General features: G+C 35.4%; 1 protein-coding gene across 1 annotated transcript in view; it reads right to left on the bottom strand.

The window, feature by feature from the left end:
• Nucleotides 1–13,930, bottom strand: part of CPNE8 (copine 8) — a 102,520-nt gene that overhangs the window by 35,475 nt on the left and 53,115 nt on the right. The window contains exons 9-11 of the mRNA XM_035338256.1: nucleotides 12,988–13,092; nucleotides 7,915–7,956; nucleotides 1,578–1,653 (exon numbers count right to left, since the gene is read on the bottom strand). Coding sequence (XP_035194147.1) covers nucleotides 1,578–1,653; nucleotides 7,915–7,956; nucleotides 12,988–13,092 — 223 coding nt within the window. The remainder of the gene's footprint in view (nucleotides 1–1,577; nucleotides 1,654–7,914; nucleotides 7,957–12,987; nucleotides 13,093–13,930) is intronic.

Below are 13,930 nucleotides of genomic sequence, written 5' to 3'. Positions count from 1 at the left end.
ACACACATATGAATTTGCATTTGAGGTAGGTATCATTGGATATTTGTATAAAAGAAACTAGCATAGGATAACAGAATTACGGAATAACTTGGTTTGGAAGGGACCTTAAAGACCACCCAGTTCCAACCCTACTGCCAAGGACATGGGTGCCACTCACCAGAGCAAGTTGCCCAAGGCCCCATCCAACCTGGCCTTGAACACCTCCAGGGATGGGGCATCCACAGCTTCTCCAGGCAACCTGTCCCAGTGCCTCACCACACTCTGAGTGAAGAATTTCCTCCTAACATCTAATCTAAATCTCCCCTTTTAGTTTAAAACCATTCCCCCTTCTATCACTATATGCCCATGTAAAAGGTTGCACTCCATCTTTTTATAAGCCCTCTGTAAGTACTGAAAGGCCACAATGAAGTCTCCCTGGAGCCTTCTTTTCTCTAGGCTGAACAGCCCCAGCTTTCTCAGCCTGTCTTCACAGGAGAGGTGCTCCAGCCCTCTGATCATCTTTGTGGCCCTACTCGGGACCCACTGTAACAGCCCCACATCTTTCCTGTGCTGGGGACCCCAGACCCAGATGCAGGGCTCCAGGTGGGGCCTCACAAGGGCAGAGCAGAGGGGCACAATCCCCTCCCTCCCCTGCTGGCCACCCCTCTGTTGATGCAGCCCAGGACGCAGTTGGCCTTCTGGGCTGCAGGCACATACTGCTGGCTCATGTCGAGCCTTTCGCCCACCAGAACCCCCAAGTCCTTCTCTGCAGGGCTGCTCTCAGTGAGTTCTTCTCCTAGTCTGTGCTCGTATCTGGGATTGCTCCGACCCAGGTGCAGCACCCTGCACTTGGCCTTGTTGAACCTCGTAAGATTCATGTGGTCCCACTTCTCGAACTTGTTTAGGTCCCTCTGGATGGCATCCCTTCCTTCTGGTGTATCGACTGCACCACTCAGCTTGGTGTCATCCGCAAACGTGCTGAGGGTGTGCTCAACCCCATCGTCTATGTCACTGATAAGGATATTAAACAGTACTGGTCCCAAGATCGACCACTGAGGAGCATCAATTGTTACCACCCTCTACCTGGACACAGAGCCACTGACCACAACTATCTGTATGCAGCCATCCTGCCAATTCCTTATTCACCAAATAGTCCAGCCTTCCAAATCCATCTCTCTCCAATTAGGGGATAAAGATGTGTGGGAACCATGTCAGAGGCCTTACAGAAGTCCAGGCAGAACTTATAATGTGTAACAGTTGGCAAAAGGAGAAATAAATGTCAAATTGCCTATACAGAAATTAGGCATAACCCACTAGATCCTCCAAGTTACATCATGCCAACCCAGCCAACCTGAAGTTCTCTTCTTGTCCTACTACAGCCCAATGCCTACACACATGCACACATACATACTCATCTTTATATCTATTTATGAAGCAACACTTTTAGATTTTCTGTTCTTCTCTATAAAAAGAGAAACGGAAATTCCAAAGCTTTGATTTTGACAAGCACTGTGCAGATTTGATCAGTTCACCATGAAAGTGCTGGGAGTTTTCTCATTTATTTTCTGAAAGCGAGTAAATATACTCAAAATACTTACCTCATACACGTTGAACTGAGACTGCCCTCTTGACAACTCTCTGTAACTTGTTGTGAATTCTCCAATGAAATCATGACTATATAAAAAAAATCAAATCAAATGCACAGTATTTACTAATTTAAATATGTAATATACATATTCATAAAAAAGAGAAGCACAGCCAGTACAAACTGACACCCAGGAAAGCAGCAATGTCAAAAGATGCAATTTGCTTTAAAAACTTCATTTTCCCTCCATTGTGTGCTTACTCTACTAGTAATCAAAATGAAGAGATGATTTATTAGGTTAAATCTTTCTGATAGCTTCTGCTTAGCTTAGCCACATAATGGGGACTAGGTTGTAAATTAGTGATCTGCCCCTCATGAAAAAAAATCTGAAATAGTTTCTTAGATTCTTAAAGAATTTCTTAGATTCTAAGAAAACAGAGTGGGCTATCAAAGACTATCACTGCTTTCTCACTGGATCACCACTGGCACCACAGATGTTTGTGACTGTATGAGAGGGAAGTATCAAGAGTGAGAAAGGAGTAACTGACATCAGAAAAGACCAACCCTACAAATCTGTGTAATGTGACATTCAGTGGTGCTTTTGAGAGGAAGACCAAGGCTTATCTCAGTTGGTGTCTCTTCCTGTCCAGGAGGAGAAAAGCAATCCACTGACGCTACTCAGGACTGGACTCCATTGGGAAGTAGATCTTACCCTCACACTAAAGCAGTGGTTACAAGCTTTTCCCTTCTGAATTCTACTCCTGTTCCAAGAATAAGTTCCACACTGCTATGCTCTATCATGTTTTGAAAACTGCTTTGTCAGCTCTTAACTGGGGCATGGCATGTAGCAAAGTACCCGCTGGGAGCACGGTGGCCAGAGGGAGCGTCCTGGGTGAAGCAGCCTTGTGAAAGGCTTCTGGGGTCAGGGAGCTGGAGCATGGAAACCACATGGCTTCCAGAACGGATTGACCTGCAGTGTCACATCTCAGAACATCTGTAGCAGGCGGCAACCACATAGGTGACTGTCTAGCAGCCAGCTACACAACTGCCAGGGGGCATGACACCATCGGTGCCCATTCCCTGCCCTTCCCAGCTGAATGCTTCCTGCTGCTGCTCCAGCTCCCATTCCATCCTGGCCCTGGCCCTTTTTTCATAGTTGTTCCCTAACAAGGCATTGTACCTCCTCTACCCTTTGCCTTTATTTCCAGTGAGCTATGAAACTAATTTACACTTTTTTTTTTAACCTTCCCTCCAATGGTAAACAAGAATAGAAAGTCAAACTTCATAATTTTATCACTTGTAAAATTTGTTTTTAAGAAATACAGCACATTTCTAATTAAACTATAAATATTAAAATGAAATTTAAATAAATCTGCATATTGCAAGAGGAAAAACAGGAACAATCCATAGCAACATGAAATTTCTTTCTTCATTCTTAATGAAATAAAAAAGAAACCCCAAATAAAAATCTCACATTCTGAGATCTCTGGAAATTCAAAAATATATGTAAACCAACCAAGTAAAAGGTTCGGCCATCATGTAAGTGCCCATGAAATAAGCAAAGCACCCAGTAGAAAGCCTGAGAAATCCTATATAGTGAAGTATTACCGACTACTCAGATTCAGAAGGGACAACCTATCGTGGAACAATCCCCCTCCACTTTGGAGATTATGAAATTGCTTCTGAGACAATGACTTCTTTCTTAAGAAACAAATTTCAGAGATACTGTTTCCTTTCTCTAAAATGTTGTCTCTGGTAAAAATACTTAAAAATCTGTACTGCTTAAAAGTAACTGTTTCCTTAATTCTAAGAGACACTGGAATCCTTCATTTTTTCTTGTGGCAATGTTCACAGACTGGTTAAGAGCTAGAAAGATTTAATTCCTCTGACTAATCTAGTTAAAAAGGTGTGGACATAAATTATCATTCTCAGAGTTCTCTGCTCTTAAAAGATCATTAACCTAGATCTGAACACTCACTATTCGGATGGATGCATGCTCCTCCACTAGACCGGCTCTGGAAAACAAGCACCTGCTGGAAGTATTAAGAAGAAAAAGATCCCTCCCCACACTCCTCATCGCACAGCACCCCATGCATTTCCTTATAAGTCTCTGAATTGAGAATCCAAAGAAATAGTTGTCTTCATCAGACTTTTGCCTTCCTAACACCAAATATTCTTAGGCTAAAACAGTTTTGTCCATGAACTGCATATCAGAGACTTTTACTACATCAAGTAATCTCTTGAACCCCAAATTCCTAAAATTGCCACTTCTGGTACTATGCTCCAAAGTGCTGAAAAACACTTTCAGAATTATTAACTTTGATTTTTTAATGATCTAAATGAAAAAAAAAAAAAAACACACAATGGAGGAAAGGATTATCATCACCAGAAATGTCAGTAAGTAAGACTCAACAGTTTAAAAATGAACTAAGCAACTGGAGAAGGAGGTCAAGCATGGAGGACAAGAAATAAGTTCAAAGCACCTGGAATCTGAGGTTTATGATCTCTCTTGTAGTGTTAAGGTTCTCAGATAAATTTTTCTCTCTTGCAGTATTTAGATTCTCAGATGGCTGTTTTGGTGGCCCCAGGCTCATATAGCACTATTTATAATTTTAAAATTCAAGAAAAAAACATTTATTCTATGTAACAGATCATGAATGTCAAGAATGTGAAGTGGCTTTTGTACCACATATACAAGGTAACAATTTCTCTGAACTCAGTAAAAAAGCCTTCAGAGAAAAATAAATACACCAGAGAATTGCTGATGTTCTCCTTTTCGTATTCACACAGCCCAGAACTCAGATGGAGCAGACATGCCTACTGTACGCTTAGGAATTTTCACTGAAGTGCAGTCTGTCTCAATGGAGGTTGCCTCTCAAGTTCCAGTTTTCTTTTTTGAACTTGCATATGTGTAATTTAGCAGGCTGCTCCAAAGCAGCTGTTTATAAGAATATCTCTTTCCTAATAAAACAATAATACCTCAAATAATGTGCATCAACACTGTTATATCACTTATAAGTTATACCACTTAATCAGATACCTCTAGCAAGGTTCGTGGAACTGCTGTGTTACTCCCTCACAGCTCACTTGCTCAAGATCAAATGTAAGAAAAGAAAATAATTTTCGGCAGATTTGCCTTTTTTTTTCATTATTTATTTTTACCTGGTAGGCCCATTCTACATCCATTAGACTACTTTCCTATTCAATTTTTTGTCATGGATATCAATGCAACATTGTCCCAGTACAGAATCTTCCAGATGTTTTCAGAGATAAATGACACCAAAATTCAGCACAGCAAATACAAGTAAGCTAGTATTTCTGTTGAGGATGTGTAAACTAGAGAAAATAATCTTGTAGTGTAAACTATCAGTGTAGTGTATTGCGTGACTAAAACTAGGGAAAAACTATTTATGTTGGAAATGTTAGATTAGCTAAAATACACAAAAAGAAGAAAATCGTTTAAATGAAGTATGAAACTCTCCAAGAGGAAGTTGCAGATCATCTTATTTTGTCCTCCTGCAATACCTGCCTGCAGGTACTTCATTGATAAGGACACTCAAGAAAAGAAGTCACTAGTTTCACACAAGTGGGCATCTCTAAAGCAACAAAAACAACTTTTGTGATTTCAGAGCACAAAAAGTTTTGGGGGGGTTATCACAGCTCTTAAAAAAAAGGGTTATGAATGAGAACAATTGTTTCACATTTCAACAACTTTCATATCAAAACTGGTTTGAGACAAAAAAATGCTTAATTAAAAGTGTTAATGTTAGAATGGTTCAGTGGTACATTTTAGTCAAGAAATTGTAAGTGACGTTTGAAAATAGATGAGAGTTAAGAATACAAAATTGCTGAATGTAATTCATGAACTTGACAGTAAGAAGCTCAACCCTCGAGCTGTTTTCCCAAAGCACAAATAACAAGGGATGAGGGAAAAAAAAATGAAAAAAACCACCTCTAACTCAAGACTGTTGAATAAAATAATATTGATTCATAAATCAAGTACATGCACAATAATGTTGTCTTACTGACTGCAGAATAATCTGCAATACTCAGTATAACTTGCTTTGCTATCTCCAGGCTCTCTGATGATCTTTCAAATGTTGTTTTTGCCCAGAGTACACAACTCTGGAGCAAAAAGTTGCAGCCTAGTGAGGTAATCAGATCGTGTATTGACTGCTCATTAACAAAGGGTCCATATTTGTGTAACAGTGGCTTTGTACAAAAGAAATGATAGACTAATTAAGCCATCTTGAACAGGATTCTCTTCAGGTAAATTTGGTTAACTCTAAGCTAGATCACTCAGTTATGTTCTTGCTAGGATCACTAGTGAGCCATAGGCAACAACAAATGACAATTTATTTCTGTTAGGATGGATTCTAGATTAATGTAGAATATAATTTTCCCGTTTGCCACTGAAGTAGCTTAAATGATTAGTTGCTTGATTTTTTAAATTGTCTGAAGTTACACGAGATGGGCACTGCCTTGTCTTAGAGGCATTTAACATGTGAAACGTCAGTGTTGTCTGCTTCTAAATTCAAAAAAAAAGGTGGAAGGCAAGGGGCAAAAAATCATACGATTAGAATAAAAAGGAATACATGTAAGTAACATTCTTTATTTCTTCTTTTCATCAGACACTAGTATTACAGGTATTAAGAGTGAGATGTGAGGAAAAGCAGATGTTTCAAACTGTTTGGCACAGTAGAGTCTAATGATTGCCTGAATTCCACAGCATGTTAAAAATTTCACTATGAACTGCAACTATATAGTATTCTCAGATTTCTTCCCTTTTTTCTATTTATACCTCAGGTTCTGATTTTGGAGGAAATAGGTCAACACATGGGGCTCAACACATTAATAAAATACTATATTTTTAATAACTTGTAAATATTTAAGTTTTCATTATCAGATTATTTTCACAAAATATTGTAGATTAAGTACAATTATAAGTATATCCCATTTTTTGAAGATTCAAATCTAAGTGAAAAGCAGAGGATTTAAAAGAAATTTATCTTTACAGTGATGCAGCAACTTTTTGCTAATAATGCTTTGATAATTTAAATCCCCATATTTTTAATTGCTAGAATATGTTATTTTGTCCCTTCAGGGAATAGCTAATCAAGAAGGATGAATTTGAACTAGCAGGTGGTATTTATAGAGGGTAAACATGTGGTAAGAATACTTAAAAACCAAGAGACTTCATGATAGAACCAAGAAGACAAAAGTACAAACTGAGAAAGCAGAAACTGGTTTTGGCACTTGTCAGCCAAGACATTAATGGCAGCACAGGATATATTTGCCTATTATGATTAGAAGATCTACTGGGCCACAGCAGCACAGTATCATTAGCTATAATACCAGAAAAAAATGCTTTAGTAACATCAGAGACATTACTATGTAATAAATAATATACCCTTAAAAATCCAAACGTAAATGCATATTAATATATTGAAAATATAAAGATTAATAAGAAATAATTAAGACAGACCAACTGATAGAGAAATGGAAATCAATACATTCTTGTATTACATGCAAGATCTAGTACCATGATTTCTGAATATGCTTTCTATCCAATATACTAAGATAAAAGCTCAAGCATTTTTTAAAGAAGAGGTATCAGTCTAGTCTGACTGAAAATAACTGTGTATTGTTTGTCAAAACAAGGTCAATCTGAAAAGCCGATTTCTTCAGAAAAAAGAATGTATCCTCAGTAAAGGCAGTAGGGTTGAACAATTATAAATTCCTCACCTTGAAATTAGCTAAAGAAAATCCACATATATTCCACCACCTTCTTTTTAGTGATGGAGTTATTTAAAAACAGGTCTTACAGTTAGTTCTAGAGTTTACAAGAATGCTTTGATGAGGACAGGCATGGAAATGAACATTCACATCACATCCGAAATTATGATAATCAATAGGTAGTTTCTACACTGCAATAACTAGGCAACCATGCCTATCAGTTACAGGCATTTTATCCTACTTGAAAAGAAAAGCAGCAGTTCACGAAGCAACACTTGAAGCAAAGAAAGGAGAATATAAAATGGATTATCCCTCCTTTCACACATATACAGTAACAGTTAGAGATCACAAAGCATTCCATCTTACTTGTTCCATGTATGAACATAGAGACGTGGTGTTCGAAATGGGATGATACATCAACATTTACCTCAATTGCAAAACAAGACAGAACTGTAGCACAACAACATTTTTTTTTTTTTTTTTTTTTTTTTTAGTACCTGTGACTCTAAATATTGAGACAGACTATTCTCTAGTTCCATTTTGGCCACAATATATTTATACATTTTAAAATATATGTGCATGGAAAATCCTGAAGTTTAACAATAATGACTTACCTTCCATCTCTATCCCAATCATACACTTCTACTTTAATTGTCCTAAAAAAATTAAAAAGAGAAAACAATATATATATTTAAATGTACTAATTGCCTTTAATATTTATATTTTACTAAAGTATGGATACATCAACTGTACCAAAGCCAGAAGACCAATTTTTACAGTCATTTCTCATGGTGCAGAAAATAGCAAGTCACTCAGGCTACCCAATGTAAATTCATAAATGAATAGTAAAATATGGTGAAAGCTGAGGAAACAAGTAAACATATTAGAAGCTTAACCAGTATAGTTTTACTTGCTTATGCTCTAATTTTATTTTTTTTTGTAATTGATCCTTTAACCTTAAAGTATTACCTATCAACATTTTTAAAGAAAATCATCAAAATGGAACTTATTGTGGTTGTTTCTTGGTATATGCTATTACTTGGAAGATCTTGGGATATCTACTGTGGGGTAGTAACATCTCAGAAAAAAAAAAAATATATATATATATATTTGAGAAGATTCTTCTCTCAAAAAGTAGAGAACTTGAGGAGCACTTTATGAAACAAAAAATCCTGGCATAGAACAGATTGAAAACGATGTTCACAGTACAAAGTAATGCACGCATCTAGAATTCTAGCATATACATTTTGGTTCTTAAATGAAAATAAGTACTCCAGAATAAAGCAAAACTTCAATCTGGTAGACAACATTATTCTTTGCTAAATATTCTGCAGTGGTGAAAAAATGAAAACTGTGTGATTCAGCCATGACTTTGTGAAGACCCTGTGGCTGCAGATGAAAGAAATATGTAGTACTTCAAACACTGCACTTTCCACCCTCCCCATACTCTTAAACTCCCTCTTACCCCACAATAGAGGAAGAGGCTGCTTGGCTATCTGACCAAAGAGAAAAGAAAAGTGCAGCAGCATTTATTTATTTTTTTAAATTATTGTAAAGCCAAAAGAATTGTTCTTTAGTTCTTGCATCAGATTATATTAGATAACCACCAGATTAAGCAACATATCCACAACTCTGGCTTCCTAGAATGAAATGGGATCAGAAGATCATGGTGGGAAGATGACATAGGCAGCAATTTTTCCCTGACTGACTGACTGCCCTGGGCACCCTGGGAATATTCACACTCCTCTTGGTGAATCACAAGCTGGTGAGCAAGTTGGGTGACAAAACGTTGAAGTCTGGCAACATACAATTACCCAGTGTAAACACTTATTCAAGAGAAGAACTAACTATAATTTATTTAATTTAAATCAGAATTGAGAGACTAGTTAGCACGTTATTATACAAATAAAAAATACTGATTTTCCAAAATAGGCAAAAGAGGAGTTGTTTTTTCTTGATGTTTCTCTTTTCAACTGAAATTTAATTGCTCTAACCACATAATTTTATACATTTTATCTATCTTGTAGCATTTCAGTTTGGGGTTAAATTACCTTAGAATGACAACTAATTAAAATTACAGTTGTTCTCCTGTGGAATGAAATCAAGAACAGTTCCAAACCTGCTTTATCCCCCTAAGTGTTTGGTTGTTGTTAGGAAATAGTATTTAATTTAGTAAAAAAGGCATTATCATGGAGTTTGTTTCCCAGACAACCATTATTTTACTTCTAGGTTTCAAAACCTGTTACTACTAAGACAGATAAGACACTGGTAAATTCAGATTTATAACACTGGTAATTAGGATCTACATGAGGGTCAGTGGGACTTTAGGACTGTCCTACAAATCTGTGTTTGAATACCTACATACCTACCTACTTAATACCTTGAATACATAAAAAAAAAAAAAAAGGAAAACTTGTATTATTAAGATCAATTCTTAAGATTTTTGACATAAATTCTCATGAAGTACAACTTCAGTAAGAACAACTCTTCCTTGAATGAAGCTCCTTTTTCCTCAAAATTTATTCCACATTAAAAAGATTGATCACCAACCTTGAGTTTCACCTATTTTGCATGACACATGCATGGCTATATGCACTGTATTAAGGGCCTTTCAAACTTTCATGTTTTTAAGCCTGCTCTACACTGCTATTTTACCTTAAAGGACCCAGTTTCTCTATTTTCATTTTAGAAATTATAGTTACACAAAATTGGGATTTAGGAAACCTCTGTCTTAAAACTTTCATGCAGAAAATAACTGTGTGTAAGTGCTATTTGAGAGCTCATACTAAGAAAAAAAAAATATAATAAAAATTTTAAAGTTACTAAATACTACTATCAAAATCCCTGTGGTAGTTTAAAAGATACTGTATGATGGCATAGTTTGAGAAAAGCTAACCAAATTCATTAGCTAACTGCAGAATTATTCTCCCCAAAACTAGAATGAATGTTGATGGTGATATATACCTTTACCAATTACATTACTCTCACCTTCCAACATCTATCACAGAATCTAGAGCATCATAATCTAATCTGTCAAACTATCACTATCCAAAAGAGAATTCTGGGGTTTTATGTTTTTATGTATTACCAAACTGATCTTAGCAATCTAAACCTCACCTTTAGAAATAAAAGTTTTCACATTAAATAAATGAAAACAACAACAACAACTTTTGATGCTTCTTTTGGGTCATTAACAGATAATAATTTGAATTTGACAGCTAAAATGTATTTGTTCATTTGAAATATGATTATTATAGGCAGGACTACAAAGTTCCATGGAGACATTTATTTATAAGCATTCAATGAGTACATTATGTAGAAAGAATTCAAAGTACAATCAACCTGAGAAAACAGTAGTCACACGATAATTTGAAGCATGCCATTATATTTTTTATTATTTTTTTTGGAATGCTGGAATTATTTTAATATTGCTGCTAACACAGTATCTTTTTTTAAAAAAAAGTATTATGAAAGCCTTTTCTTTAATATGGTAAACAGTGCCGAGTACAGAGACTAGATTTATGAGCACTATTTTGCTTTGCATTATGCACATATATGTTTAAAATTCTATTTGATTAGAATTTACTTATTATGAAATTTCTGCATTTTTTTCTATCTCACTGAAAGAAAAATGAATATGAATGACAGTAACTGTATTGAGTGCTTCACAAGGAGATTATTAGGAATGTAGGAGAACCCTTTTTCCTCCAATTTGAAGCAACGTGACACCAAGTACTGGAAGAGTACGGCACAAAATAAAGCAGCTAAGACCATGTAGGAAGCACTAGGAATGGTCATTCCCAAAAAGAATGATAAAAACAATTCCACTTTCCTGGAAAAAAAAATCACAAATCAAATAGCTTTTGACCTTTCAATTTTTAATAAGCAGCTTATAAAAACTGAACTTTATTACTGTGAAAGCATTCTGCTTAACTTAGTGAATATACATACTTCTTACTGTCCTGCTTCGTCAAAACTGACTACTTAGTTTAAGTCAAGTAAAGCACAAGTCAGTACAAGTGTTCATTTCTGTTTACACCCTGACATCAGCTAGTAAATTACGAGTTGAAGGAATGTCTCCCCAAAAGACTAGCCTTTCATGGTAACAGATTAAAATAACTTTACTTCATACATTTCACTGATTAATTAGCTTAATAAAGTAATGTAGGTATGATATGGCAAGACCTTGTGCTACAGTAATTTCAATGTACATGAATGAACAGTAATTACATACATGGAAGCTGAAAATGAAAAGTCAGGTAGAGAAAAAAGTAACTACTTAAATTCCAAATTAAAGATTCTTTCAAAGACACGCACATAGGAAAATTATCAATTTAAATAAATTATTTATTTCCCTACATGTAGTAATAGTTTTCAAGAAAGGATTGGGCTTCTGCTGATGGGAACATTAGTTCAGGGTTAGAAGAGTGCAATACAAAACTCCTTTATATTAACTGGTGTTCTACCTTAACTGACTTTTTATCTGAACTGATAAAATACATTCAAATTATAAAAGATAATAAAATATGACCATACCAAACTCAACTTAATAAAACAGATTTTAGGGGGTTACAAGGCATTCAAACTGTATTTTTGACCTTTTGCCTTTGAAATACCCAGACAAGCACATTTTACATCTCTTGTATTTTCTCTCCTTTAGCCTTCACTCAAAGTAAAGCTGAATTGAATCTATGGGCTACATGCAGCTTACCTATTACTCATACTCCTATTCTAGTCTTCATATATTTCTTTCATATTTCTTTCATTATTTTAATCTAAATATTACATTATACACTGCTAAAAGAATTATGACTAATGATAAGTCTATACTTCCTTAGAGTCTTACTAAAATAATTGCAGTACTCCAGATTTCAGGTAACAAGGATACATAAATTACCAGACATTTACCTGTGTATATAATAATAACAGCAATATCCCAATGCATTTCAAAAATATGAATAGTGACAACATAACAAGTCATTAGAAGGGACTTAAAAATTTTTCTTGTTGATATTGTTAGAAGTTAGCATGTCCATTTTTTAAGAAGTGTAATGATATCCATAATTCCTCAACTTAACTAACTAGCTTGATATTATTGTTAAAACATTTGTAAAACCATGGTTTATGACCATGTTTTTCAAAGATGGACCCTTTTGCATTGAATCACTGAAAACATCAAATCTGAACAAGACCATAATTAAAGTCTGGGTTTCTCATCTGTTTGTCTCTAGATGAGATCTACTTATCTCATCTATCTATATATTTTAAATGATCTCATTTATCAGCATCCTCTGACATTGTAATGTCAACCAAAGAAGGCAGACATCGGTGTACTTTTTTCACTGAAACATTATATATTTAACATCAATCCTTGTGCATACTAGTAACAGTGGCCAGTCAAGTTAGTTTTGTTCTTTCTAACTCTTTCTTAACCAACATAGAGACTGAAGAATTGTTTTCCTGACATCACTGCTAGCATTTCCTACAGATTTAGCATATTGGCTTCATTTTTGGAAATTTAATGTGGTGTTCTGAATACATAATATCCTTACAAAATACTAAGTAAAATAATCTAAATAACATCCATAACTGAATTGTTTAGAAAAAACGGATCCATAAAAGAATACATGTGTAAGGAAAAAAAAAAAAAAAAAGTATATGCTAGGAAAGCTTAACCTACAGCTTACCGGTCATAGTCTCCATTGCACAATGCTCTGACAGAAATCTTGAATGCCTGCCACACTGGATTTAATGTATTTTTTACAACTTCTGTTTTGTGGCAGATTGTAAAACTGCAAAGAAAAAAAAAAGATATATTTGGGTTTATGTACTTTTTATTTTGTGTCAGCAAACACAGAATAAAAAGAGCTGTAATCTGTATTCATGGATACAACGTCCATATAAAGTTCAAACTAAGAAAAGAAGAGTAGTGTAATGCAGGAGAAGGAAGGCAAGGAGAACTGATGAGAACAGACCTATTTGTGAGTGATTACAGACTAGGTCACTACACAACTTTAGACCTAAAATGTTTTCACCCAAAACTTCCACCAGACTTACAACCACTCAGTGAATTAGTTCAGGGAAGAGCACTCTCCAACCCACTGGTTTAACAGGCTTTGTACAACCAGAAACCAGTCACAGATCCCAAAGGCAAGAAGTCTGGAGAGGATTTGACTCTTGTTTAGCAGTTAAGACAATCAGCTGAGGGAATCTTGGCTTTCTGACTCTTGTTCCCCAATTAATGTTTATTTTTTTTAACCAAGGCTGTCTCAGGTAAAAGATGTAAACCTCCATGAGATTCCAGAATCACCTTCTCTCAAACGAAATGCAATGTTTTAATACATTCTGATTTCTCTAAATGTTGCAAGATTAAAATACTTCTGAAACCTCATCATGGAAACGTAACTAAAATTCTCCTTTGAAAGAATATGTTCCTTAAATTCCAAAGGCCTGTGTTCTTATCCAGGGTACTACTGCGAAGGCATGGCTAAAAAAAAGTTTTCTGTTTGAGATATTTATAATTCTATTTCCTAGAACACTGTAAAAATTTCGAAATTTGCAGTATAAAGAACTTTGACCTAAAACAACACACAAGTATTAGAATATTCTGAAGCTATGATTATTTTTTCA

The sequence above is a fragment of the Oxyura jamaicensis genome, chromosome 1 (assembly GCF_011077185.1).
Source record: "Oxyura jamaicensis isolate SHBP4307 breed ruddy duck chromosome 1, BPBGC_Ojam_1.0, whole genome shotgun sequence".
In the NCBI taxonomy this organism is placed as follows: Eukaryota; Metazoa; Chordata; class Aves; order Anseriformes; family Anatidae; genus Oxyura; species Oxyura jamaicensis.
This window is presented reverse-complemented; position numbering and strand designations above follow the sequence as displayed.